Genomic DNA, 27916 nt, shown 5'->3' with positions numbered 1-27916 from the left:
CAGCATGTTTGGTCTGCTTTTGTTGGGTTTGTGGGGTTTGCACTCACTTGCTCCTCCAGGGCCAGTCCCACGTTTAAAGCATGGCTGGATTCCTGCAGAGGGCCAGCACAGCCTGGCAATCAGCACCTCACACATCCAGAGGGGAGCCCTTCCCTTTGAGCCCTGTACTTCAGGGAGTCCCTTCCTTGCTGAGCATCCAGTGAGAGCAGGGCCCAGCTCTGTTTGTCGTGATTTCTCTGGTTTTGCTGCCCCTATTACAGGTGGGAACGCTCTGATGGAGTTCTGCAGGACACCCACTCCAGCCCTTGTCTCTGGGGAACACTGAATTTACAAAAAAAGGCACAAAGATGAAACTCCTAAAGCAGCAGCAGCCCTGATTCACTGAGCTGCTGCTCTCCAACACCAACCCTGTGTCTCACAAACACCTCCAACACAGCAGCCAAGGGCACAGGGCAGAGCCTGTGGGCAGGACAAGCACAACACCGAGCAGGGACAAATCAACACAGCTCAGCTGGCTGCTGCAGTTAGGACTGGACCTGGAAGCATCAGGAAAAGCCACTGGAACACAAGCTCAGCAGCACAGAGCCCTCTGTCACCAGAGAGATGGGAGGCTCTGTGTGGGACACGGTGTGCATTCAGGTCCAACAATGCCACAGCTCCACAGCAGCACTGAAAAACTTCTGCTTTTAACAGTTTAGAGGATTTTTCTCAATGGAAGTGAAGCTGTCGTTAACAGAGGAACAGCACATGATGCACAGCATAATCTGCAACAGAAAAAAAAGCTTATGCTTTCCAGCATGTAAACACCCAGGTTCAGCTGCTACTGGACTTTAGTTCTCATAAACAAATCTGATTAATAGAATTTTTTTTTTTTTTGGGAGCTAAAAAAGTAAAATCTTCCATAAAACGATAAACCACAAAAATACTCTCTCAGTAAGTCTCACGTGCCATTTAATACCTTCCATGTCCTATGAACAACTGGGCAGAACACTTAGAAATGGGAGCAGTAGAAATGTTGACCACGGAGCGTTTGGCAGCCGTGTGTCCAGCCCCTGGCAGGGCAGTGTCACTCGCTCCACACCAGTCCTGCTCCTCCCCAGCTATTTCTTCTTCTTCTTCTTTGGGGGCTCATCCTCGGAGCTGCTGTCTGTGCTGCTGCTGCTGCTGGAGGAGCTGGAATCTGACTCGAAGTCAGAGGAGGAGGACGAGCTGCTGGAGGAGGGGGAGGAGGAGGAGGAGGAGTTGCTGTCCTCACTGTCACTGTCTGAGGAGGAGGAGGACGAGGAAGAGGAGTCCTCGCTGTCGGAGGAGGAGTCGCTGGCTGAGCTGTCACTGCTGCTGCTGCTGGAACTGGTGACACTCTTGGACCTGAGGGAGAACAGAGAGCTGAGCACAGCCCTGCCAGAGCACACACACACAGCGTTCCCTCTGCTCTGCTGCAACAATCCAAAGATCAATTACTGAAAATTTCCACACCTCACCATGGAAGTTTCCAGGCCTCACCACCTCAGACGAATCCCTGTGCCCTCCCCTCCCTTCTCCACCGCTGGACGTGGATTTGGGCCATTTGAGCAATGGCAGGGTGGCCCCAGGACATGAAATAACCCAGCAGAGAGGGGCAGGCAGGGAAAGCTGGCCAGGGTCTCATTCCTAGCCCTGAGCAGGGGCTTTGCTGCCCTGAACTGGCCAAGCCCTGGGGAAAATGAGCCAGGCTCAGTCCCTGCCTCACCACTGCAACAGGGAAATTCTGCCACTGCAAGAGCCAGGGGAGGTTTCAGCACAGATTTCACCAAGGTCAAAGCTGCTCCCAGCAAAAACTTCTTAGATTACTCCTGGCAGAGGAACCCAAAGTACCTGCCACAACAGGATGCTTGTGTTTTCCAGGTGGAGGAGAAGGGTGGAAACAATCCAAGGTTAAGACAGAATGATGAACGCAGCAAAGATTTCTGTATGCTTTGCATTTTTTTTTTAATGTTCAGCCCTTCCTGGGGCCATTGTTTTCAAGACCAATGTCTCTGATTTAGGGAGGTGATAGGAATTCCAAGAAACTACAACTCAATTCACCCAGAGATCTTTCCCTGAAGTACAAGACACTGATTCACCTCCCTTCCCGCCAAAGTCAATCAAAGAACATCCAAAAATGTAAATTATGATAATGCAGAATCTTGTTCCCATTAGAAAATGAATGCAGTATTTTTAATCAGAGGGTTTGGTTCAATGTAACAGCCCAGGAAGTGCCTGTGTTAAGGTTACTGAAGAGTGTGAGGGTTTTTCATCACATCAGCCCTGTCAGCTGACAAACGTGGGTGTGGATTAAGCCACAAAGCACTGAAGTTTCTGTAGCACATGTGTAATCTGCTGCCTCTGTGTGCAGACACAACGACCGTTCATTGCTGATAAATCCATGAGGGCTGCTTAAACACTGACTTTTCTGGGGAAAAAACAGCACAACACCTCTGGGAAAGCACAGAACTGTTAAAGTAGGTACCACTCATCCTCCTCAGGACAAGTTTCCATGAGTTCACCTCTGGTTCTGTGTCCCTGTGAGGGCCAAGTGCTGTTGGAGCCCAGGCTGGCACCCCCAGGCTGGCACCCCCAGGCTGGCCCTGCTCTGCTCTGGCACCCCAGGGGTTTCTGTGCCACTGACACCCAAAAGGCACAATTGTGGGCACAGCCACAGCTGGGCCTGAGGAGAACAGGGAATGGGCAGGGAATGGGCAGGGAATGGGCAGGGAATGAGGACACAATCCTGCCCCTCAGCCAGGCAGATTCACCTGTGCTCCAGTACCAGGTGGGCTCTCAGTGGATAACTCGGGCATTCCAGGTGGGACACTGAGGCCAAGGAGCACCTGGAAGGTGGCTCTGTCACCTGAGGTCACAGGGCTCTGCAGCAGCTGCTCTGCCTCAGCCTGTTTTTCTGGTTAGGCCCGAGCTCCCTTATTAGTGTTTATATCAACACAAACACACTCTGTGGAAAAGGTTTGTGCTCCTCCTGCCAGAACCCAAGCTTTTACACATTTATTTTAAATCTGGAACTTGTAAATATGCTGGATTCTCCACATTTAACTCTTCCCATGTTATAATCGAAATCTAAATAGCAAACTGACTGGAAAGGAATTTATATTGATGGATTATTCTGGGCTTGCATAGAAGCAGGAGAATAATTCAAATCTACTAGAGCTTTAAAATTTCAAGGAAGAAGTGCCCAAACCACCCCCTTCCCCATGAACCCTTTTGCTCTGTCCATTTTTGCACTGGTTTGGAGCTCAAATATTCTGTAAATAATTATGCCAGCAAAGGCTGCAGTGTCTGAGGGACTGAGGCAGGAAGAGGCCTGAGCTGCCCAGCTCAAAACCAGGAAATTCATGATCTCACCAGTCCTGAGTAACTCCAGCAATAAATTGGCACTTCTGGGAAAGCAGCCCTTGCTAGAACACCCTGAGACAGCCCGCTGCAATAAACCACATTGCACAGGACAGCCTGGAATAAACAACACTTTAAAGATCTGCTCTGCCTTATTTACTGCCTGCCACACACAGCAAAGGCCTGGCCTTCAAACACCTCCTGAAACTGGGTTAGATCAGCCTGGGACACAGGAGTGACACTGAAGGGGAAGAGATGCTGGGCTGTTACTGACAGGCATTCCCTGGGGTGAAACTCAGCACCATTCCACAGTTACAGCCACAGCTCTGCCTGCTCCTCCTCTCCATTTGCTAGGAAAGCAAATTCCCAAGTAAACATTGATGCAAGGTAAAGTACAAACAATGGCAAAAGAGCTCCTGGCTCCCACCAGGACGCGGGGAGGGCCAGGGTCATTTCCTGGATTTTGCTTTAGTTTGGGATCAAGGGGGTTTCGTTTTGTTTTGGGGTTGGGCTTTTTAAGATGTTTTATTTCATCCTCTAGACAAAGCTTGAGGGAGAGAGAAGTGGCAGGAGAAGGGAATGAAAAGTACAGAAGCAATGAGAGACCAGAACCCCTGAGCCAGTCTTGTTTCAGAGACTACTGATGGACTCTGAGCAAGAAATGGGAAGACTTTTATTCCTACAGCAAGATCACACAGGGGGAGAAAAACCAGCAGGGAGAAAAACAGAGAATAAATTTTTGAGAGATTTTGGACAGGGAGAAGTAGAAATTCTCCAGATGCCTGTCAGACAAAAGCTGTAACAGCCTCAAAGCAGAACACCCAAAACTTATTTACACAGGTTCTTTTGCCACCTCCCTCCCAAAGTCCTGGGCCCAGTCCTCCCCAGTCCCCACATACCTTTTTTTCTTGGTCTTCTTTTCTGCAGCACTTTCTCCAGCACTAATTAAGGGGGGAAAGATAATGGCTTTGATTAATGCAATACGAAAATGAAATGAATAGCAGCACACTGAGGCTGAGTTTAATATTCAAAGGGCACTGCACAGCACAGTCCTGTGCAAAGCAGAGCAAAACCCACCTGAGCCAGGGGAGGAAACCTCAGCAATTCCCCCTTAATTTTCTCTGCTATTTATGCTCTGCTCTCCCCCTTGTATCATTTTGTAGGGACAGCAGCAGCTGGGATGTAAAGGCACAGAAGGAAAGGATACAAAGAAGTTGTGTGTAACTACATGTAGCAATAAGTGAATTGATTGAAATCAAGGGTAAAAGCTTGACTTAGCCCGTAGCTTTCACATTTCTTTCAAGTGCAAAAAGAAACAGAAAAGTCCATTTATATTGCCGCTTTCCAGCTGTGTGTCTGTCAGACTCCCAAGTGTTCATCCCCTCACAGTTTTAGTAGTGCCACAGAAGAAAGTTCTTTGCGTGCCACCACAAAAATGAGATTTCTCCAATTTTTTTATTTTCACACACAAGGTATGAAAACATTACCAGCACAGAAGAGTTCTCCAGACTCCCCACGCTCTCCTGGGCAAGAGGAAGACTCTCTGATATTCAGATTCCATAACTCCTCCCATCCATATTTACATTCCTAGGGCCTCAGACCCCCTGCAGGTAACCAGGGGGGGCCCAGGAAGGAGGAGTCCCTGTGAGAACAGAACTGAACCCCACTGCACCTTTGAGGAGACAGGACCTAGCTCAGGGAGCGCCTCCCTCTCGTGTGTGAGGTGAGGGTTACTCAGGAGTTACTCCAGGAGCTCCTACTGTGCTCAGGTCTGACACTCCCTCCATAAACCGAGCCCTAAACCCAGCTCAGGGCTGGCTCAGAGCTGCAGCAGCCCCAGGAATGAGCACTCCCCAGCTCCCTGCTCTGGGCTGCAGGCACTGGGGGTCACTGACACCTCCAGAGGGGCCAACACAGCAAGCACAGGGAGCCTGGGACAAGTGGCAAAGGAGTTCATGCTGGGAAAGCCTGGATGAGGCTGTCAGGGGTAAATATTGACCTTTCTAAGCTGGGTTTGCCTTCTGGTTAATGATTCCTGCGTGGCTCTTTAAAGGTGGTGACACAGGCTGGCCAAAGCAGACCTGTGGGAGACCCAGCTTCTCCAAAGGCAAGGAGAACCTCACAGAGTGCCCCAAAAAGCACAAGTGTAACCCAGAAATTGTTTCTTCATGACAAAAAAGCTTCATCTTTGGAAGCACAGCCCTGGTGGCTGAGGCACAGGATCCTCTGGCACAGCTGAGGAGCCCACAATGACAGCAGCCCTGGGAATGCTGGGCCAGCTTTGACTGCAGATGAAGCACTGCTCCCACCTGGGCATTGCTCAGGTTTCCTTTCTCAAGGAAAGGATTTTCCCCAGCACCTGCCCCTCACTGGAACAGCCCCAAAGCTCCTTCTGTGCCAGACTGGCCAGTCCTGTAACTCCCACACAAAGCGATCCCACACTCAGGTTCAAGCCCGAGGACAGGACAAGGAATTGCACCCTCAATTCACCATCCTCCAGTGGTAACCTGCAGAGTCCACCAGAAAAGGGGCAGAAAAGCAACAAGGAAGTTATCTGAGCTTTAAACTCAAACTTAGCCTAAAAATCTTGAGTCTCTGAAGAGACTCTGCCTCCAAATGGAGCCAAACGTCAGAGTCCAAGCACTGCTGATCTATCTCCAACACTGGTGACTCTAATTACTCCACAATTACTCACTGGATGAGAATTCATTTCAAACCAATCACTTGACACCACTCTCCTCCCAAGCCAATGAGTCCCCAGTGCAGGCAGGGTTTCAGCCCTGTGCCTCAGAGCTGCTGCTGGGCTGGGGCAGCTGAGGGAGCCCTGCCTGAGCTGGCACCCCTGCCTGTGCCAGCAGCAGGGACAGCGCTGGGAATGCTGTCCCCAGCTCCCATCCCGGCAGGGACAGTGCCTGAGGACACCTGGCCACAGCCTCAGCAATGCCAGGGGCAGGGAGTGGCACTGGGAGTGACCCTGCCTGTCCCTCTGCAGCTCCCAAAGCCAAAAGGACCCTGGCACAGGAACTGCATGGAAAACTGAGGTGCTGCATCACTTCAGCTTGTCAAAACTATTATTAACCTGGGGAAAACACTGAAATGTACTCCCAGGGCAAAGGGGAAAGGAAATCAGGTGCCACAGGCAGAGCTCTGTTCAGGTTTCTCTGCTCCTTCCCCTTTTGGGCTGTCACCAGAGGAAATAATTGTGCAATTCAGTGAGCTGTTTTCACTTCAGGCTTGGTTAAGGCTGATAACCCAACTCTCCCTCACCTGTCTGAGCCCTGCAGCAGGGCCAGGTTTAACTGCAGCTCTGAGCAGCACATCTGGACACAGGGCAGGAATTGCTGCTTGCTAGAAATAAACCTATAGCTTTCACTGCCTGGACAGCACAGGAACGTGAAATCAAACAAGCAAGGAATTCAGGAAACTGCTCAATTACTCCAAGTGATTTAACTTTGCCTCAGTGCATGGCTTTTGTTTCAGACAGGCCAAAACAGTTTTAAATGTATTTCAGATGAGCAGGTGTTGATGAAATTAAAATGTTGATTTCAATTCTCTGGGACCTGAGTATACATAATTCACCTAACACACAAATCAGCTCCAACATTAAATCAAGCACACATTCCACAGTCTGGAGGAAAAGATCACAGAAAATGGTCTGGGACAACATCTTTTATTTCAATCACAAAGCAGACATTTCATCCTGCCAGTCTTACCTCTGCTGCAGCAGGAGCTGCTTTTCTTTCTCCTTAAGGATTTTGGCCAGCTGAGCTGTCCTGGAAGGCCTGTGCAGGTATTTTCTCTTCCCTTTACATTCATATGTCCAGTGGCCAAACTCTAAACACTTCTGACACCTCACATGCTGCTTGTTGGCCTCCCTAGAAAAATGGAGAATTGCTTAAGTAACTCATTCCAGGTCTGCTCTACACAGTGAAAAAACATTCAGGTTTTTATCATGCAGCTTTAATCAGGCTATGGTTAAAGCAGATGTTCACAGGTGCTTCAGGTTTTCCTTTGGATCAGGACATGGGCAGTAACACCAAGCAGACAGATCTTCATTAATTAAAACACTTGCACATGGGAACAATCACACTGCTCACTTTGTTGCTATCCAACAGCTGCAGGGAAATCACTGAAATTCTGGTTTGGAACCAAGAGCAGCAGCTTCACTTCCAGTTCCTGAAATGTAACACCCAAGTCCCAAAGTGCCCAACCCTCACCCAGATCCCAGGAAATCCAAATAAGCTCCACCAGGAGCTGGTAAAGCCTGGCACAAGGTTTATCTTTGGGACAATCAGATTCCTGCTCCCTCTGTGCAGACCTCCCTGGCTGCCTGTCCCCAAACACCTGCAGCAGCAGGGACATTGCACACTCCATTCCAGGTCTCACTCTGCCAAAATCCCGTGGGCATTTTTAGTGATCAGGGAAGGGAAAGCCCTCCTGTTTTCATGCTGGAGCTCTTAAGCTGCTTTTCTGAAGCTCTACAAAGCTGTTTTGCTTCCTGTCCCAGCTGCTCTCCTCCTTTACAAAGAGGGGAACTCACCCAGGCCAGGAGCAGCCCAAGGTCACAGCCAAAATTAGTCCTGAGCTCAGGGCTGTGCCACTGCAGCTCCCTGCCCCTGCTGCCCCCTCCTGCCACCTTCAGCTTTTGTTCCAAGCACCAAAACATGAACTTTTCAAGGCCAGCCCATCTAAACTCTCTGAAATGCAGCCTGGCTGATCTAGGAAGCTGCCAGCCCCATATGTGAGGATGAAGTGAGAGACCAGCAGGGAGCATTTCCCCTCCTGCAGGCTGGGAATTGCTTCTCCCTCAGCTTCAGGCACCACTCTCTGAGCCAGCTCCTGCAGGGAACCTTGTGCTGAACATTCATCCCTTAGAAATACTCAGCTAAAGCAGCACGAAAATCTGACTAAACTCCCACCTGCAGAGCACAATGAACCTGGCCTCGGGCAGGAGCCAGAATATCTGGGAATGAGCAGAAAAGGCTCCTGGCCACAGCAGCTACACTCAGCAGTGATGGCTCCCCCTCCTCCTCCTCACTCAAACCCAAACCCGTGTTTGTCAAACAAAAGCTGAAAAACCAACGCCAGCTCCCCACGGGAGTGGGACACACATTTGCTGCACAAAAAAGCAAAAGTGTGGTTTCCTCGTTCCAGGGCTCTGCAATCGGATCCCCTCGGTGCCGAGGGAATTCCTGGATTGCAACATCCCCGTCTGAGCAAGAATCGCTCGCTTGGCTTTCCTCTGCCTTTCTGACAGTCCCGCAAACTCATTACAACAACATGAACCTGAAGGTTCCTGTTTCACGTTTGAACTGCTGGGTCTGCGATGAGGAGCAAGGGAATGACCCCGGGAGCTCCTCCCGAGCCCCGTTCCCGTTCCCAGCGCTCCCCATGGCAGCGCCCAAGGCCAACAACTCCCTCAGCCTCTGCCCCGCCGCTCTCGCGGGACGCCCTGAGCAGAAAGGAGGACCCACCGCGACCCTCGAGTCCAAGCCCCGGCGGTGCACGGACACCCGAGGCCGCCACCGTTTGGCCCCAGCCGTGTTTTGGGGCGGTTTCCCCTCGGCCGAGCTGCGGCCCCTCCCGAGACACAGCGCAGCGGCGCGGAGGCCTCAGAGCGCGGGGAAAACGCCGGGCATCGCGGCCCCATCGGTGCCTGCCGCTCCTCCGCCCGAGCCCGCCCCGCGCGGCCCCCCCGCTCCCACTCACGCCTGTCTGCGGGCAATCAGCCGGTGCATGGGCGTCGCCATCTTAACGGCCGCGCCGGAAGTGAGCCTGCCGCGGGGAACGGCGGGACGAGTGGCGGCCGCTGGGCATGCCGGGACATGCGACCCTGTGGGCAGGGCGCGGCCGCCATAGAGAGAGAGTCCTCCGGGGTCAGAGAGAATGAGACCTCCAGGGTCATAGAGAGCGAGACCTCCTGGGTCATAGAGAGTGAACCCTCCGGCGGCCAGAGCGGCAGCGCCCGCCGGCCTGCACTCTCTAGCGCCCCTGTCGCTCCCGCCGTGTCATTGCAGCGCCTGGGCCCGGTCCCTTTTTGGGTCCCTTTCCCCATTAAATATAAATATTTATAAATATATTGAATATAAAGAATATATTTATAAGTATATTAAATATATAAAATATAAATATTTCTATGAATATTAAATATAAATAATATTTATTTCCCTGCAAATTCCCGACCTAAGGGAGCTGGTGGAGCGGCTCCTGGGTAACGCTGGTAGCACAGGAGGTGGGGTTTTGGAGAGCTGGGTTATCCTTGCTGCGATTTATCCGTGTCAGAGCCTGGAGCAGGCTGCCTGCACATCCCTCACGCAGGGCATCACAAAGCCCTCTCCTATTTGAATATCCCAGAATAGCCCGCTGAGCCCGGGTCGGGTGACGTTGAGGGCTATTTCCAGCAGCCCCAGGAAGCGTCTGTGACAGGCAGCAGCCCAGGGACAGGCAGCAGCCAGGGGTTATTTTCAGGCCACATTCGTGGTCGTGTTTGGCTGGCGTTAATGAATTCCGAGACTGAACTGGAATGGCAATCCACTGTAAACTGAGGCTGGGGCTGCTGGGAGCACACTGGGACACACTGGGACACACCGTGCTGCTGGATTCCGGAGAAATCACAGATCTGCTTCTTCTGCAGGTCACAGCAAAGGAGGGTGTTGGGTGTGCCAGGCAAGGATTTATCATGAGTGCCCACGGCCTGAGTGTGCCCAGGCCTGAGCGAAGCCCAGGGTGGATGCTCTGAGGAGCAGAGTGTGGCCAGGACTGGCTGCTGGGGCCCCTCTCCCCCAGCTCCCTCTGTGCCCAGGGCAGCAGCCCTGGCAAGTCCCAGGCTCATGTGCCAGGGTCACTCCGGGGCGCTCTCACCCCCTCTGACACCGGGCTCTGCTCCCTGGCTCCCTCTGGAAAAATCCTGAAAGGATGCCGGGCTCCAGGGACTGTGGCTGCACAACATTCCCACACAGGGGCAGCAGCCAGGGCCGTTCCTTGGCACCTCGTGCTAAGCTCAGGCGATGCCGGAGAGGCTGCCTGGAGCAGAGGCTGGGCAGAGCTACAGCAATAAATAGGTTTTTATGAAAAGCCCTTCACAGGACACACCTTGGGCAGTGCCAGAGCTCGGCCGTGGCTCCACCCCAGAGGGATCCTGGCCACGAGTTCTCACCCTTTGATAAGTTTGGGTCCATTTCCATGCTGGGGTTCAGTGTCCAATCCCAGCTCCGGGTGATGCAGTCCCACCCTCCCAGGTTGCTCCCTCCATTCCCTGTTGTTTGCACTTTTGGGGCTGAAGCTGCAGCGGTGTCCTTGGTTGTGGGGCTGGACAAGGATTGTTCTGTGGGACTGAGCTGGGAGCAGAACTGCTGACACTTTATAGGGAGCTCAGAGTTATAAACCAATGCAGTGCAGTCTGGAAAATATGAAAGCTAAAACTTAAGGCATCACAAGGACGCCCGAGGTCAAACACTTCATTAATATTCTGTCATTAGCACCGTGATGCAATTCCTGAAGCAATTCCCAGCCCACTGCAGCTGCCAGAGAGGAATGGCTGAGGCAGGCAATGGCTCTGGGGCAGGAGTCCCTCCTGCCTGCCCCAGAGTGTCTCTGCGTGTGTTCCGTGCCACTGACACAAGGAGCAGCCGTGTAAATACAGCACCGGGGCCTTCGTAACGCACTGTTGGTGACACACTGCACTGCCACGCAGCTTTTGGCGTGTTTCATCGTGGAATTCAAAGTATTCCTAAACATTCAGTTTCCACGAAACTCACAGATGTAAGTATCAAGGTTAGGTTTGTGTTAGGATGAATCCACCAATCCCTCAAATTCAGGAATAATCAGAACACGAATTCCAGAATGGTTGTGTTTTAAGGACCCTAAAGCTCACCTCATTCCACCCCTGCCATGGACAAAGACTCCTTCTGCTGTCCCTGGCGCTCCTTCTGCTGTCCCTGTCCAGCCTGACACTGGACGTTTCAAGTGATGTCTAAATCGCTAATGAAAAATTCTAAGGAGGCGTTGAAGTCCTTTCCTAGAAAAACTGTGTTTCCAGAGACTGTGCTTGTAAAATCATTACATCTCATGGTGTGCGCGCTGTTCCCATCCACATCCGTCACCCTCAGGTCCTTACATCACGGGCAAGAAAAAAGTTTCACTGAACAACTTTTCTGTGGCACCGACCGCTTCGGATTGAGGGCAACAACTCAGCGACCTTTGCAGTGCTGCCAAGTTGTGCCTTTGTCGCCTTTTTCTGCCATTCCTGACGCAAGGAAAGAACTTTGGCGAAGGGGAAGGCGCCGAGCGCCCTCAGAGCCCGCCCAGAGCGCCCGCCCTCAGCCCCGCCGCGCGCCCCGCGCTCTCGCGAGATCTCGGCCGCCCTCAGCGCCGGCGCGGCCGCGGCCCGACGGGATCTTTCGAGAATTGCCGGTACCGCGCTCCCCCCTCAGCGCCGCCGCCATGTCCGTGGTGGGCATCGACCTGGGCTTCCAGAGCTGCTACGTGGCTGTGGCCCGCGCCGGCGGCATCGAGACTGTCGCCAACGAGTACAGCGACCGCTGCACGCCGTAAGTGAGCCCGGGAGCCGCGCTGAGGCGGCGGCAAGGCGCCCGCGGGGCCCGGCGTGGCGGGGCCGGGGAGGGAGGGAAGTGGCGGGGCCGGGAGGAGCGGAGGTGTAAAGTGCTCGCGGAGATGCGGTAAAGCGCGGTGGGCACGGACGGGGCTTCGGGAGGCCCGCTCAGCTGCCTTTCGTAGGATCACAGAATCATAGGATGCTAAGGGAGTGGAAGGGACCTTAAAGCTCATTCAGTTCTACCCCTCTGCCTTGGGCAGGGACCCCTTCCACCATCCCAGGTTGCTCCAAACCCCGTCCAGCCTGACCTCGAATGCTGCCAGGGATGGGGCAGCCACAGTTCTTGTGGGCAGTCTGTGCCAGTGCCTCCTGACCCTCACAGAGAAGAATTTCTACCCTACATCTAATTTAAATTTCCCTTCTTTCAGTCGAAGCCGTTCCCCCTTGTGCTGTCAGTCCGGTTCCTGATGCAGAGTCCCTCTCCGGTTTCCTTGTAGCCCCTTGAGACGCTGCAAGACGCTCCGAGGTGTCCGCACAAGCTGCTCATTGCCAGGCTGAGCAGCCCCGGCTCCCCCAGCCTTTCGGTGCAGTACGGCCGGTTTGTCCCCCCCGAGGCGGGGCTCTGCCCTTGGGATTAGAAGGACGGGGGCTGTGAGTGTAGAGAAAAGCATCCCTGGCTGCTGGAAGTGCCAGACTTTAATTCCCTGTGTGTTCGTACGCCGTGTTCTGGGAGCACGGCTGTCATTCCCCTGCGGTCCCAGCACAGCAGGACCGGGGAGGGCTGGGCTGGTGCCGGGCTTGGTGTGAGTGAGCCATGGCTTGTTCTGGGATCAGAGTTTGGAAAGCTGCTCAGCAGCCTGCAGTGCCAGGACAAGGGGAATGGCTTCAAAACTAATGGAGAGGAGGTCTGGTTTGGATATTGGGAAGAAATTCTTCCTTGTGAGGATGGGGAGGCCCTGGCACAGGGTGCCCAGAGAAGCTGTGGCTGCCCCTGGATCCCTGGCAGTGCCCAAGGCCAGGTTGCATGAAGCTTGGAAAAACCAGATAATGGGAATGTTCCTGCCCATGGCAGGAGGACTTGATGAACTTCAAGGTCCCTCTCAATCCATGATTCCATGGTACAATGTGGTCAGTAAATTCTAGCCCTAATACTGTTTCTGGAGTTCCCCTCTGTGGCAGTGAGGCTTTATTTGAGCAGATCCCGAAGTGGCTGTCTCGGTGAGACAGCTGCATCATCTTTGATGTTTGGGCTGTTTTAGATCCCTCACATCACCTCAGAAAGCCCAGAGTGACCTTGCTTCTCATTAGACCATACATCACTGTTTGCTTGCCCCTGTCTCTAAGCAATGAATAAATGCAGAAGGAAATTTTGAATTCAGTGTATGTGCCCGAGTATCTGGAGATCTCTTAAGTGTTCTCAATAACGTGGAAATTTAAAGGTTAGATGTTCTGGGAAAATATTGAATATAGAGAGGATCAGAGCCGGTTTCTAATAGCTGTAGGTATTTGACCCTCAGGGAGTTGAAGTCCTGCTGATAAATATATCTGTATATTTGAGATGTGAGCACAAATCTCCCTTGTTGAAGGAGATGAGCTAAATAAAATATCTGACATGGTGCATCTCTTGGGAAATAGTTCAGTTATGGGAGCCTGAAGTGAAATTGGAAAAAATGAGCAAAATGCAAATGAGAGGGTTTTAGCAGGGCTTAATCTCCAGGTGCTGTTCTGAGGGAATGCAGAGAAACATTCTGCAAGCAGACCCTTCCATTAAAAGAACTCCTGCATGGTTTTTAAGTGACTTGGAATCAGAAGCCTGGTTCAAAAATCAGTGCTGAGCAGTTGTTACAGGGGGGAAGTCATGCAAGGTGTAGTGACAGGTTTCCTCAGGCACTGGCTCATGGTCAGGGTTAAACACTGTGTTTTGTGTGTGTTATTGTAATAATTTGTGTTATTAAAATAAATCTCCATGAGTGCATTGGGCTGAGTTCAGTGGCACAGATGACACTCCCACAGAATCTGCCTTGGATTCTTCTGGAGTGATGTAAAATTTGAACTTGTACATCCCAAAGCTGTGCAAACTGTGTTTGTCTTTGGACATGGAAAAGTGGTAGAGAGAAAAGTAGTGGAAACTGAGAGGAAAAAATAAGATAGTTTAATTATTTCTGTAGGGATAAAGGGCCTTGAGTTAAGTGAAATCATTGTGATTGACGTTCTGGAGCTGGAGCTGGTGATCAGTGCAGGGGACATGAACTGTCAGGGGACAGGGGACCTTCCCAGGAAGTGGCAGTGGGTGGGAGGGTGAGCAGGTGCCTCCAGGTATGCGAAGCAGAGATTTGAACTTTCTGAAGTTGTTTCATTAAACCTCTGCTGACCTTCACTGTGAATGTTTCTACTTAAAGTGCACTGGTTAGTTTTTCAGCTCCCAGAAATTGTGTAATAGTGTAATTTGTATTTCATGAGTTTACTGGTTCTTGTGAACTGATTTGGGGAATGAGACTGGTTGAAAATTCTTCCTTCTCTCCCTCCTTCCTAATTTCACTCACTTCTGTGCTGGGTCCCTGTCAGGGCTCTCATCTAAATTTGTGCATTTGTGTTAGTGAAGGGATCTTGATTTGTAAATTCAGCAGTGAAGTAGCTGGATTTATTTTTTCCAAGAGAAGGGCACAATTCATGTCTTAATTCCTTTCAGGAGACCAGAGTGAATTAATAACCAGCTCCCTGCTCTGGGCTCATTAGGTTTTTACCTCCTGTTCCATTGGTGTGGGCCTGAGGGTCTGCAGAGCACAAACTTAGCTTTCTTTTAACTAATGTCATGAATAGTTGTTTCAAACAGCTGCAGATTTATTCAGAAATGTTAATTCTGTTGCAGCACATACTTTAGGGTAGGCCCTGTAGCATTTGTGAAGTTGTTTATAAATTGGAAGGAGATACAAACCCAATGCAGTTGTGTCACTCCAGCCTTCAGGTTGGTTTTGGTTAGTTTCTGCTTGGAACACCCAGTTCCAAACCTCAGGCTGAGCTGGAATGTTTTGTGTAGCAGCCCTGTGGCATCACCCTGCTGTAAAGCAGATTCTTAACCTGCTGCATGGAGAGCAGCTTAATTAGACTTAGCTGGCATGTTGTGTGAGCAGTAAAGATCTGCTTACCTAATGGCGGGGCTCCCCCCACCAAGTTTACCTCAGTGCTATGAACAGCTTGGATTAGAGGGCTGGATTTTGTTTTGTTAGGGTTCCTACAGTTTGTTAACTATGTAAATCAAGAAGCTTAATCAGCCGAGGAATTTCTCCTAAAAGGAGAATTTCTCTATTCAGAACTGCAGGCTGTCACAAAGCAGGGGGGAGTAAAACATAATTTCTCTTTCTGTGCCCCATGTTGTTTCAGTGGGTACAGATGAAACCGAAAGACCAATCTTTCTCTGCAGGTGGTTCCTTTCTGCCCTTGAAGGGTTTGCCTTAACCTGGAAAGCTTAGTTAGCATCTGCTGCATGTACGAATGTAGACATGTAGGAATGATTTCTGTAATACTGATTTACCTCGTGTTAGTGTGCTGAACATTGAATGTTCCCCGTGTTCTGGCTACCAGCTTATCCCTGAGTGCATCACACACATGGGCACTTACTGAGGCAGGGCTGTGCCCAGTCAGTGCTCAGGGGGGTGAGCCTGGGGTTAGGCTGTGCTGCAGGGAGGGCTGCTGCTGCTTTAAATGCAGTTATGGTGCCTGTTTTTCTCAGAATCCACAGAACCTTCCATGCACAGATTGCAGCGAGTGACCAACGGTTTTAATGGACCAAATCATATTAATTGCAGTGACCTTCCAGACAGCATCAGTATTTTTACCCAGCAGATGTGCAGTAGGTGTGCAGCTGTAGAGTCACTGACTGAGCTCTCTCTTCCTTGCAGAGCCTGTATATCCTTTGGGCCCAAGAATCGCTCCATTGGTGCTGCAGCCAAGAGCCAGGTGAGTGTGGGGCTTGGGTAGAACCCTTCAGAGCAGCGCTGTGGGGTTTGTCACTGCACATATCAGATGTCCCTGAGCTGCTGTGCCTCCCTAACCAGGGAACAGCTGAGCTGCTCTCAGCTGTTCACCATGGGCTGCTGCTTTGTCATCTGGCAGGGAAATCTCAGGGTTGATCCTTGCACATAATGAAGTGTACAAAATAAAGCTGTGCCTCTTAAGAAATTCTTATAACTACTAATTTTTTTTTCAAGTTGTGAACCTAAATTCACAAGTGGTGCTTCACCCTGCCCTAGTTTGTTCCAGTCCCTGTGCTTTATGATGGCTTTTAATTACATGGCTGTTCTATAGAATTCCCTTAAGTGCATGGTTTTGGCAGAAAGGAGGCATATTTGAGTGTAAATAGATAGAGCTTTCTTGACCCTTTGTGGCTGAATTGCGACCTAAATATCTCTCTTGGGTGTTCTTGCCCATAGTCTGAGTTTCTGTTGCTGTAGGCAGGTAAATGTAATTTGAGGACTGGGAAGAAGTTAAGGAGATTTGTCCTACTCATGGTATTTGGGTCTTGCTGTATCAGATTTTATGTTGCTGTGTAAGTAACCCCTATAAAAGATGATTTATTTTTTTCAAGTCTTCTACAGGAAGTAACTAGTCAAACAGTTGTTTTTTCTTAGCCTAAAAAGCCTAGAGATGTGTGAAGATTTTTTACCTAAAATACAAAAATCCCTGGACACAGCCATGTTATTCAAGAACAGCACAACTGTACTAGAACCAAACACAGCTGTTTTTTCTGGAATTGAGTCTGCTTAGCTTAACGAAATCCATTGGTGCAGAGCCCTGTAGAGATGAGTGTGTCCTGCACAGACTAAACTTAGAGACATCCAGCCCAAGTTACTTAGGAGGTAGAACCTGCCTGAGCCCAGATCCCAGGTAACTCTGTGGAACAGTGCCTGTCTGCTCTCTCAGTGCCTGTGGTTTTCAGTGCGTGCCTCGCTCTGCTGTCAGTGACACAGTTCCCTTCACTTGTGCTGTGTGAAGCCAGCTGGGATGGGCTTTCACTTCTCTGTGCTGATCTCTGCTGCTAATGAAAGTCAGTCCACCTTTTGTCAGTTAAATCAAGGTGACAGCATCATTTTAGGGGACCGCCTGACCTCCTAAAGCTTCATGAGCAAGTCCTTGTGAGAGGTCTTTTGTGAGAATATCTGTGTGTTGAGTGTCATGTGCATGTGATGCACCTGAGCTGGAGTTTACATCCATGTGCTTGTTATGTTTGGGCAATCACTGATTGTAGAAAGGTAGGGGGTAGAGAACAGGTAAGTGGGAACAAGATTTTGCTAACAGTTCTGAAGAGTTTCCTACACGTGCACTATGAAATTTGAGTGTGTTGTAATCAATATTTTATAGACTTGGCTCAGTTTTTAGTGTACATTTTATTTTCCGTCTCAAATTGCTGTAGGTTCCCTGAGCAACCAGAGGGAAGTTGCCTCCCAGCACCTGCCCAGATGCTGTTAAGATACAAATGACAAAAATACTCTGGTGGGAGAAGCATGAGAACAAAACTCTGTCTTCTGTTTGAAATTCAGATGTTCCCCTGCCACGTTGTATTAAAGATTTCTTTTCCTCTAGGTTATTTCAAATGCAAAGAATACAGTACAAAGTTTTAAAAGATTTCATGGTCGTGCATTCTCAGATCCCTTTGTTCAAGCTGAAAAAGCAAGCCTTGCCTATGAACTTGTCCAGCTGCCAACAGGCTCAACTGGCATCAGGGTAAGTCTGGCATGTTTGAGGAGCCAGAGGAGGAAACTGATAAAGTTTCCTTTTATTTCTCTGTTTTGAATCTGCTCACTGTGGTTTGTGTTCTCTTTTGAATGGAAAGCCTTAATAGGCAAGGGAATAAAAGGCTGATAATGGGGATGGTGCATGGGTTCCACTGCAGTGTAATGAGTGTGCACAATTTTTATTTGAAGGCCATGTATATGGAAGAAGAAAGAAACTTTACAATTGAGCAGGTGACAGGAATGCTTCTGACCAAATTAAAGGAGACTGCTGAGAATGCTCTTAAGAAGCCTGTGGTTGACTGTGTTGTTTCTGTAAGTATGGAATCCAACAAAACACACAGAACTTAGTTACTGTCTGAACTGAAATGCTGCGGTATTAAATTAAATCTGATTCAATTGGCCAGTAAACTTGAATGTCCAGGTATCTTTCTTTTCTGTTTAAACTGAATCTTATACCTCTTGGAAACTAGACTTGTATCATTAATGGTCTTAAAATGCTGCTGATTAGCAGCCTAAATAATATTTGATTCCTATTTCTGATTATGCGCTCCAGAAATGAGTGGCTTGTGATATGGAATAGAAAAAGGAACTTTGTCTTTATATAATTTTTTTTTTGCTGTTCTTCTATTGCAACTGAAATGAGCGCTGCATTTGAAGGAGGCCTGTGCTCCATGAGCTCACTGTCCTGTCCTCCCTTGTAACTGTTTCCTGAAGGTGGCTCCTGGAAATGTTCATAATGTTAATAGTGGCTCTCTGACCTCCTTGCAGGTTCCTTGTTTCTACACAGATGCAGAAAGGAGATCTGTGATGGATGCTACCCAGATTGCTGGTCTCAACTGTCTGAAACTAATCAATGAAACAACTGCAGGTAATTCTTCCTGTCCCTCACTCAGTGTTGCAGTTTTACTACATGAAAAGGCTTTTATTCTGCCAGTGAGCCTTGCTTGCTGGAATTACTGCTGGTTTTATACACTTGGAATAGATGAGTTGATCAGGAAGTTTCTTAAATTCAGGTCTGTTTTTTCATTGCTTTACAAATACATAACAATATCTGGTGAATATCTGTTTCAATGCAGCTGAGGGAGGGGTGGTACTGTTTAATGTTCTTCTGTGTTTTTTAGCATTGAGAATTCTGTTTATTCAGTGTCTGTAGCTTGAGGAGCACAATGAAATGCTAATGTTGATTCCTGATTACCACTTATTTCTTGATAATTACAAACCTCTATGTCCTAACTATGCTTTTATTTCTGTAGTTGCACTTGCATATGGGATCTATAAGCCAGACCTGCCTGCCTTGGAAGAAAAGCCACGGAACGTTGTTTTTGTGGACATGGGGCATTCTGCATATCAAGTTTCTGTTTGTGCATTCAACAAAGGCAAACTGAAAGTAAACAAGCTGTTACACATCCATTTTGATTATCTGTAGAACATTCATCAGCACACCCATGGACTGTGGCAGGCAAACCTACCTGGCTTCACAGAGGGGCATCCACACAGCTCAGTCTTGTTCTTAAAATTGTATTGTGTCTGGAGGAAAAAGTAGGGCAGGGAACTAGAGAGCTTTTGGGCAGTGTGTGGAGGAAGCAAACATGCCTTAATCAGCAGACTCTGGAAAAGGATAAAAAACCTGGATTAAATGGTTTATTCAGAAATTATCATATCTGACTGTGCTGCTTTCAGAAAGATACTCCAGTTCAGTCATGAGATCTGGTGTTGAAGCAGGAATTCCTGCAGTGGTGTAAGTGACAGACATTGTTTCTGAGCCCTCACTGTGGTGCTCATGTACAATGAAGAATCATTCCTGATTGCTTTAAGCTGCCAGTGGAAGCTCAGCAGATGGCAGTGTATTTGTGAGTGTACACTGCCAAAGCTGTTTTGCAGCAAACACTAGCATTTCTTACTGGCATTTTATTATTATTGTTAATTATTACAATCTGGACTTTGCAGTTACCATACCTTTCTCGTGACTGGCTGGAGAAACAGATGCAGAATTTAAAGCATGAGATAGTGAAAAGCAGAGAAATGTTCTGACAACACTTGTTTTCTCATAGTTTTATTTATGTGAGGAAATGTAAACTGTGTGTTTCTCTTGGATTTGTTTTTTATTTTAAACTTGGAAGCCATGGCAGTGTGGAAAGGATGCTTTGGGGCCCAGAGTGCCGGGCTGTTAGCCAGTGTAGAGGCCAAAGCCATCTGAAGGGCTATTGAGGGTAATGATTTCTGTTCCTAAAAAAATTAATTCCTGGTGTGTTTACAGAGCAGAATGAGCTGAGGTGGGTGGACTACAGGTGTTCTTCGCAGATAATTCCTTCATCAAAAAGGAGCACCTGTTTTAAGAGTTAATATCATTTATTTTCTTCCTGTTTTATTTTTAGCTTTGGGTAAGCATGTTCCACCCTTAGGAGGCATCAAATATTAAACTGGGATATGACTCAAACTGACAGTGGCTAAGCAGAATTTGGAAGAGAGATCTGCTCCCAGCACCAGCTATGGAACAGATTGTGTTTCTAAGTCCTGCCCAATCTCCCTAAATTCCTTTTAAAGCAGTTGTCACCTCATTCCAGGAAGGCTGATTTCTTTGACTTAGAGTTGAACTATATTTGAAACAAAGCACTGCTTTGATGTGAACTGCTGATTGCTTTCATTGGGTAATGGCACATTGAACTGGTACTGAAGGATTCCCTTCCTTTAAGGTTCTTGCTACAGCGTTCGATACAACCCTTGGAGGCAGGAAGTTTGATGAGGTGTTGGTGGAATACTTTTGTGAGGAGTTTGGGAAGAAATACAAACTGGACATCAAGTCCAAGATCCGAGCGCTGCTGAGGCTGTACCAGGAGTGTGAGAGGCTGAAGAAGCTGATGAGTGCCAATGCCTCTGACCTGCCCATGAACATAGAGTGCTTCATGAATGACATAGATGTGTCTGGAACCATGAACAGGTAACCTTGGCTGCTCTACAGTGGGACACTTCAGAGTGCCCTTCAGGCAGTTAAAAACTTGGTATGAAGTGTCAGCTTTTATGGCTGAAGGGAGGTGAGAAATCAAAGAACAACATGTGCAGGAATGCTGCTAGAAATGAAAGTGTTTAGAGCCTGGTCAGTGGCCTTGAGTTAGGAGGGAGGGCTGGGAATGTTGAAAGGATGCCAGGGTTACTGAAACCAGGTTTTGTCTGGGAGAACATAATAAAGTACAAAGCTGGGACTGGGGGAGAGAAAACCCTGCAGTACACAGTGAAAGTGGCATTCCTTCAGCTGGGCATCCTGTTTGCAATGTTGCTTATGGTGTGCTGGAGCTTTGTTTATGGATTCTTCCAACAGAAGCAAATTTTTAGAGATGTGTGAAGGACTCCTGGCAAGAGTGGAGCCGCCCCTTCGCAGCGTGCTGGAGCAAGCCAGTAAGTGGGGCTGTGTGGGGGCTGCTGTGCATGAGACAGGAGCCAGCCAGAGTGCAGGCTGCCTCTGCATGTTGGACACAAGGGTTTTCCACAAACAACGGTTTTGTGCTTAGGAGTTACAAGATTAAAAAACTTTCTCACTCAAGCTAAGAGCTGAAACTTTGACTGCTTAGAAACTTAGCCTAAAGTTGGTCTATTAAAACTTCTGGTTTATGATGTCGGTGTATTAATGTGAAAGAGAAACATTTCATCTATTATCTGACTCCTTTCTAGGGTTGAAGAAGGAGGATATTTATGCAGTAGAGATAGTTGGTGGTACCACAAGAATTCCTGCTGTCAAAGATAAGATCAGTAAATTTTTTGGCAAAGAAGTCAGTACGACCCTGAATGCAGATGAGGCTGTGGCACGAGGCTGTGCACTGCAGGTAAAAAGTGCTGTTTGCTCTTGCTGTGAGAATATTAAGCAGCATCAATAGCTACTTGCTGAATGAAATGCTTGTTCACCTAAAGTCTGAGCATCTGTAATGTGGCTTTTGTGCTCTTGCAGTGTGCAATTTTGTCCCCGGCTTTCAAAGTGAGAGAGTTTTCTATCACTGATTTGATACCGTACCCCATCTCCTTGCGATGGAATTCACCAGCAGGGGAAGACCTGAGGTACAACCAGTACAATCTTCTTGCATGTTACAGCTTAAAATTGCTGCTGATTGTTAGAGTAAATAACAAATGTCAGTAAATACCCTTAGAACAGGGTATTTCCAGGGTTAAGTGCCTATTTAACACTTCCAGTTTTGATACTTCTGAAGTTAATGATGGCAGAAAACAAAACCAAGGTTGAGTGGCAGTTTGGTACCTCTGAGTGGCTGTTGTGTTATTAACCTGAAAGATAGGACAGTCTTGTCACTTCTTAAGGAAGCTTTTTCCCTAAGAATATCTAGAAATGTTTTGTTACCTTAACCTGCTGTGTTGTCACACTGAACACAGGATGTATTTTCTCTTGCAGTGACTGTGAGGTCTTCCCCAAGAACCACCCTGCTCCCTTTTCCAAGGTCCTCACTTTCTACAGGAAGGAGCCCTTCACTCTGGAGGCCTACTACAGTTCCCCCAAGGAGCTGCCTTACCCAGACCCTGCTATAGGTTAGCACCATTTTGTACTAAAAATGTTTTGTGTGTTTCAAGCCTTTTCTGTCTAATTATGTAGTCTGGACATGCAGCCTACTGCAAATGCTCTCAGGACAATATTTCAAGGGAATTTTCAGTAAAATAGGTGAAGTAGGATGAAGTTTATGGGCAAAAAGAGCATCCTAATATTGGAGAAAATTGAAGAGCCACCCTGAGAGTTGTGCAGTCTTTTGCTTTGATAAAAGTAACGCCAGGTTTGACAGAGAATTCCCAATAGCTGTGCCCCAGCATTGCTGAGTAAAAAATCTGGGTTTTCCAACTTGAGTAGGTTTTAACATTCCCTGAGCACGTTGCAGTGAGCTGTGTCAGCAGCAGTTGGGATTTGCTTTGCATTCAGAGCTGAGGTTAATCAAAAGTGTTTGGTTTTTTTCTCTCTGTTTAGCTCACTTCTTGGTTCAGAAGGTCACTCCTCAAACAGATGGATCCAGTTCCAAAGTGAAAGTCAAAGTCAGAATAAATATCCATGGCATCTTCAGTGTTTCAAGTGCATCTCTGGTGGAGGTTCATAAATCTGATGAGAACGAGGAGCCAATGGAGACGGATCAGCACGCGAAGGAGGAAGAGGTAACAGACTCACTGCTCCCAGCTGCTCTGAATCCCCACAAAGCACAGCTGGCAGGGGCTCAGGCATGTGTAAGGATTTACTAGACATGCCCACAGCTGAAATCTGAGACTGAGTACTCATTGTAGTGTGTTACACCAGTGACAGATCTCTTTAAACCAGGACTTGAGGTGTAGATCAAATTCTTACTTATGGGGCCGTGAATTGCTGGAGCAAAGACTGGGAGCTCATAATTTATTCCTGCAGTTTTCATTCTGTTTGTTTTGCCTGAAGAGCATTAGAGATGTTAAGGGATCAGTGCAGTGATCTGTGTTTGTTTAATGTGTGAAATTGGATCTCTGAATTTCAGAAGATGCAAGTAGACGAGGAGCAACAAAAGACTGAAGAGCAACAGCAAACCCAGCCTGAAAATAAGGCAGAGTCTGAAGAAATGGAGGTAAGAGGAGCATTTGAGACTTTATTTTCATGAGATTTGTGAGAATATGAGGAGTGTGAGCACATCTGCAGCCTTTGTCATAGTTCTGGAAGCTGAACATTTATTTCAGTGCACTGGTGGTCTATTGTGATTAGAGCTTTAGAAAGGACACAAATGGCACTGATAACTGCAGACCTGTCAGGTGACCTGGTACTGATAAAATGGGGGAACTCTCCTGTTCAGGGAAGCAATAATCATCTAGTTTTCAATAACTTGAATACTAGAACAGGTTTCTGCCATGAGCACCAACCCCTATGAATATAGAGTGCCCAGAAAAGGTCAGTTTATTAATTGTCTGCATTAATTGTCTCAGGCTTCAGCAGCTGAGGTGTCAGAATGGCAGGGAGTGCTTGGTTCTCTTGTTGAGGTGCTCACTCAGTTTTTCTGATGTAAATCTTGACTGCTCCCCTTAAATTGAGTGGTGATGCTGTTTTTACTGTGAATGTAATTCTATTTTAATGCAGACTTCTCAGGCTGACTCAAAGGACAAGAAAGTGGATCAGCCACCTCAGGCCAAGAAGGCCAAAGTGAAGACGACCACAGTGGACCTTCCCATCGAGAACCAGCTGGTGTGGCAGATAGGGAAGGACATGCTCAACTTGTTCATTGAGAACGAGGTAAACTCTTCCTGCCCAAGCTAAAAATGTCACCTGTCGGTCTCCAGAAATGCTGATTTTCATTAAAATGGTTAAGGAAGGTCAAGGAAAGGATTAAAAGGAATAAAACAAGAAGTCTGAGGTGAACAACAGTGCCCCGTGGAGGCAGAATACATTCATTGCTCCTGGTCAGGGGAGCTGTCACTCTCAAAGGGCTGTTCTGCAGAAAACCTCCACTATCACCTGCAGGTACAAGGTGGAGGAGGTTCCTCAGCTGGAGGAGGATTGTCCTGTGCTGTACTGGACATCACACCAAAACTGAAATCAGTTTTCAGTCATGTGCTGTGTTCTGTAAATCACAGTTTTGCCAAATCTTGATCTGGTTTGAGCCTTTGCTAACAAGGTGTCCTGGAAATAAATGTTAAATAATGAACTTTTTAGCCAATTAATTTGACACTTTGTTCACAGGGTAAGATGATAATGCAGGATAAGCTGGAGAAGGAGAGGAATGATGCCAAGAATGCAGTGGAGGAGTACGTGTATGAAATGAGAGACAAACTCTGCGGTGTTTATGAGAAATTCGTCAGTGAGGATGTGAGTATTGCTGCTTGACTGTCCTGATGCATTGTGGTACAACCAGCAGTTGGATTTAGTGACTGTTGGCCTGTATCACATACTATATTTATATAAGTTACATATTCAAACTTTAAATTTAAAGAAATAATTGTAACTATTCTGCCTCTGATGATAATTTACTAAATGTGGGCACCTGTATCTGAACTGGTTGCCTAAAAATCTCTTGGCACTATTAGTCAGCTTTCTCTGTTGTACTGAATTTGGTGTGTAATGGATTTAACTCTGCTGCTAGGGATGAACCTTTGAGCACCTGGCTGCATCTCCATTGACTGCAATGGAGCTTTGCCAGCCAGGTGTCTGCAGAGCCCAAACTGGGACATGCCAGGTAGCCCAAACTGGGACATGCCAGGTGACATTTATGGCACCTTTGTAAAAGAAGAGTTTCCCTCTGTTCTCAGGCTTGCTCATGTGGTGACAATGAAAGCGTGCGGGGGACAAAGAATCCTTTGATGTGACAGTATTTGATCTGAAATGTGGCTGTCATACATGGCTCTTCCTTGGGCTTGGAATCCACCACAAAGCTCTACAGAAGAATATTTTATTTCTTATGTTTCACTAAAATAGGATAAAGAGTTCCAGACAGAGTTCTTTATATTCTAAAAATACAAGCCTTCCAGAAAGGTTCCAGGTACCGTTTAATGCCACTTGTCACCTAATAAATGGTGTCACCTGCCTGTTTTATGTGCCTTGCTGCAGGACCGCAATAGCTTCACACTGAAGCTAGAAGACACAGAAAATTGGCTTTATGAAGATGGTGAAGACCAGCCCAAACAAATATACATTGATAAATTGGCAGAACTGAAGGTGAGTGGTTTTTACATTCCCATGGGAATTTACCAAAGCTGGAGAACTTTGTTCCAGCGAGGAGCTGTGTGGGGTCTGCTGATTCTGAGGTAACAACAGCCTGCTCTGCACTGTGTGTGGGGAGTAGGATTCCAGCAGACCTGTAACACCAGGGCTGAGGGAGGCTCAGTCTTTGCTGTCAGTTGAGGGAAGAGTCAGAGTTCTGAGGAGTTCAAGAAAGTTGATGTATCCTGTCAAACCCTGAGGATCCCTCAGTGATGCTCCGTGAGTTTTGATACCTGTTGTGCTTTGTTTCAGACTCTGGGTCAGCCTATTCAGGCAAGATTCCAAGAATCAGAGGAAAGACCAAAAGCATTTGAGGACTTGGGGAAGCAAATCCAACAGTACATGAAAGCTGTTCATGCATTCAAAGCAAAGGTATTTTCACACTTAATTTCTGAAAAATGCAAGCAAATTGTACAAATATTTTCTGAATTTTAGGTAACCTGCTTCAGACAAAAATCTGGTTCAACCTCCCAGTAAGCTTAGGAGTTCTTGATGTTTAATATCTTTTCAGAAGTGGATTTTGGGCCTTACACATCTCAGTCCGTTTTTAATCAGGTGTTGATTTCCCCATGGAGGCAAAATGCCAGCAGCAGCAGATCTTCAGTCTCTGGTTACCGAGCTGTGCGTGATCAGTTCTGTTGATTTGTTAACCACAACAGCTCTTGGCTAAGTGGTCTTTTAGTATTTTGAAGCTAAGTTTTGAGGAAATCAGGATGCAGTTTGTGCTCATACGCTGACACAGCTGCTCCTGTTTGGGTGTTGCAGGATGAACTGTATGAGCATCTCGATGAAGCAGACATGGCAAAGGTGGAGAAGAGCACCAATGAAGCCATGGAGTGGATGAACAACAACCTCAACCTTCAGAACAAGAGGAGTCTTACTTTGGACCCAGTTATAAAAGCAAAAGAAATACAGTCTAAAGCAAAAGTAAGTTTTTCTGCATAACTCACTGTATTTCCATGAGTTTTTGTGTTTATTACTCTCAGAAAACTCTGAGGTGAGAAATCTCAAAAGTACCAGGGAACATCAGCCCTCAACTGGATTATTCCCAACAATGGTTTCAAAAGTTAAACTGTGGGAAATAAAACCATTTCTAAGGATGTGTTGTTTCTGTGTTCTCCAGGAATTGGCAAGTATTTGTAACCCCATAGTGAACAAGCCCAAACCCAAGGTGGAGCTGCCCAAGGAGGAGCAGAAGCCGACGGAACCCAACGGACCATTGGACGGGCAGGGCGACGCCGGGAGCGGCACCCAGCCCCCCGAGCAGGGTGCTGCCCCCACAGCCACCGACAAGAAGCTTCCAGAAATGGACATTGACTGAATTTCAGCACTTGTTTATATTATTGCAAAATACAATAAAGCTTTAAGTTGTCAACTTTGTACGTTCTGAATACAAACTGAAGCAAGTGAATCCCACAGCACTCTTGGTAACTCTTGGAGAGGTTTGGGCAGGGCGGCAGGTCAGAACACGGAGGTGGCGAAGGACTCGCTCGGCTCAGCAGTGTTTGCCTTTATTGATTGTATTTAGAAGTTTTGGTAGTCTAACTAGACCTCTAGGAACAGCCATAAGCTGCTTCTCCATTTTTAATGTCCAGGCTGAGTCAATTCTCCCTTGAAGGAGGGAGACGGCAACATCTGAAGTCTGATGTGCATCCTGCTCTTCCCTTTCCCTGTGGATTGCAGCGCTGGCACTCCAGGGAGGGCGGGGGAGAGCCAAGGCAGAGTCTTCCATTGCTCTTGGTTTAGTGTGAATGCCTGCTCTGGACTCACTCTGATTTGCACTGGAACAGTTGATGGTTACAGGAGGTTTGCAGAGCAGGGGGTGGCTCATCAGCACCTTTATTCCTTAGCCCAGACTGCAGATCAGACTCAGAATGTGCTCCTGGACAGGGGAGTGGGTTTCTCACAAACTCCCCAGCTAATTAGGCCCTGTAAACTCCTTGTCTTTAGTTAAATTAGCTGCTTGTAGAAAGAGTGAATACTTGTATTTCAGCTGCCTATGCTGATAGTTGATTCTGACTTGTTCCTAACTTTTTCTGGCAGGGGTATGCTTGCTTCCACGAGGCCTTCATTTGGAATGCTTGGTTTTTTGTTTTGGTTTCTTTTTTTCCAGGAAAACCAAGAACTGATGGATATGTTGGTTTGTTTTGTTTTGTTTTTTTTTTTTTTCTATGAGCTTTATACAATGAATTGCTTCTAGTACTGATTGTCATTAAACTTGCAAAAATTAATTTGTATGTGTTAAAATCCCAAGCTGAAAAACACCCATTCAGTTATTGCAAGAAATAAATGCACTGGATTCTACTGGATCACCTGCTGCAGCTGTTGATTGCAATGCAGAGGGGCCGGGGTGGAGGGAAGAGCTGTGTCCCTGGTTCTTGGGGTGTGCGGGGAGCTCTGCGGGGCTGCTCCGGGGCTGTGCGGCTTCCCACGGGGTGTGGATGGGTGCGGCGGGTGTGAGTTTAAGCTCCCTGCAATGAATCACAGCCATGGAATGCCCCGCGTTACAAGGGAGCCATAGGGCTCAGTGAGTCCCGCTCCTGCCCCTGCACAGCCTCCCACCGTGCCCGTCCCGGG

The 27916-nt window shown here is 47.8% G+C and overlaps 2 protein-coding genes across 2 annotated transcripts; one reads left to right on the top strand and one right to left on the bottom strand.

Annotated features, from left to right (window-relative positions):
- Nucleotides 1-135: 135 nt before the first annotated feature.
- ZCCHC10 (zinc finger CCHC-type containing 10) lies at nt 136-9149 on the bottom strand. Its single transcript, XM_054287666.1, has 4 exons — nt 9073-9149; nt 7077-7238; nt 4263-4304; nt 136-1368 (listed from the first exon to the last, which is right to left on the bottom strand). The coding sequence occupies exons 1-4, from the start codon at nt 9111-9113 to the stop codon at nt 1101-1103; spliced, it is 513 nt and encodes a 170-aa protein (XP_054143641.1). The 5' UTR covers nt 9114-9149; the 3' UTR covers nt 136-1100.
- A 2591-nt stretch (nt 9150-11740) lies between these two features.
- On the top strand, nt 11741-27648 carry HSPA4 (heat shock protein family A (Hsp70) member 4). Its single transcript, XM_054287656.1, has 19 exons — nt 11741-11912; nt 15817-15874; nt 17498-17638; nt 17839-17961; nt 18418-18517; nt 18903-19036; nt 20343-20587; nt 20966-21042; nt 21316-21467; nt 21590-21696; nt 22043-22176; nt 22604-22785; nt 23133-23219; nt 23723-23875; nt 24323-24448; nt 25187-25294; nt 25592-25711; nt 26105-26266; nt 26463-27648. Exons 1-19 carry the CDS (start codon nt 11806-11808, stop codon nt 26658-26660), a joined length of 2514 nt encoding a protein of 837 aa, XP_054143631.1. The 5' UTR covers nt 11741-11805; the 3' UTR covers nt 26661-27648.
- Nucleotides 27649-27916: the final 268 nt, after the last annotated feature.

Source organism: Melozone crissalis, unplaced genomic scaffold, assembly GCF_028551555.1.
Source record: "Melozone crissalis strain CALT ecotype California unplaced genomic scaffold, PUWL_Pcris_2 ptg000061l_1, whole genome shotgun sequence".
Taxonomy (NCBI): Eukaryota; Metazoa; Chordata; class Aves; order Passeriformes; family Passerellidae; genus Melozone; species Melozone crissalis.
The sequence above is the reverse complement of the archived record's forward strand: the minus strand, read 5'-3'. Positions and strand labels throughout refer to the sequence as shown.

What these genes read in the sequence shown, in the direction of transcription:
- ZCCHC10 (XM_054287666.1), bottom strand. Translation starts at nt 9,113, where the DNA reads ATGGCGACGCCCATGCACCGGCTGATTGCCCGCAGACAGGC. An exon ending in CAGCTCCTGCTGCAGCAGAG is followed by an intron (nt 4,305 to 7,076) that starts GTAAGACTGGCA and finishes CCCCTTAATTAG; the next exon opens with TGCTGGAGAAAGTGCTGCAG. An exon ending in AAGAAGACCAAGAAAAAAAG is followed by an intron (nt 1,369 to 4,262) that starts GTATGTGGGGAC and finishes GTTCTCCCTCAG; the next exon opens with GTCCAAGAGTGTCACCAGTT.
- HSPA4 (XM_054287656.1), top strand. Translation starts at nt 11,806, where the DNA reads ATGTCCGTGGTGGGCATCGACCTGGGCTTCCAGAGCTGCTACGTGGCT. An exon ending in CAGGCTCAACTGGCATCAGG is followed by an intron (nt 17,639 to 17,838) that starts GTAAGTCTGGCA and finishes TTTTATTTGAAG; the next exon opens with GCCATGTATATGGAAGAAGA. An exon ending in TTCATGCATTCAAAGCAAAG is followed by an intron (nt 25,712 to 26,104) that starts GTATTTTCACAC and finishes TGGGTGTTGCAG; the next exon opens with GATGAACTGTATGAGCATCT.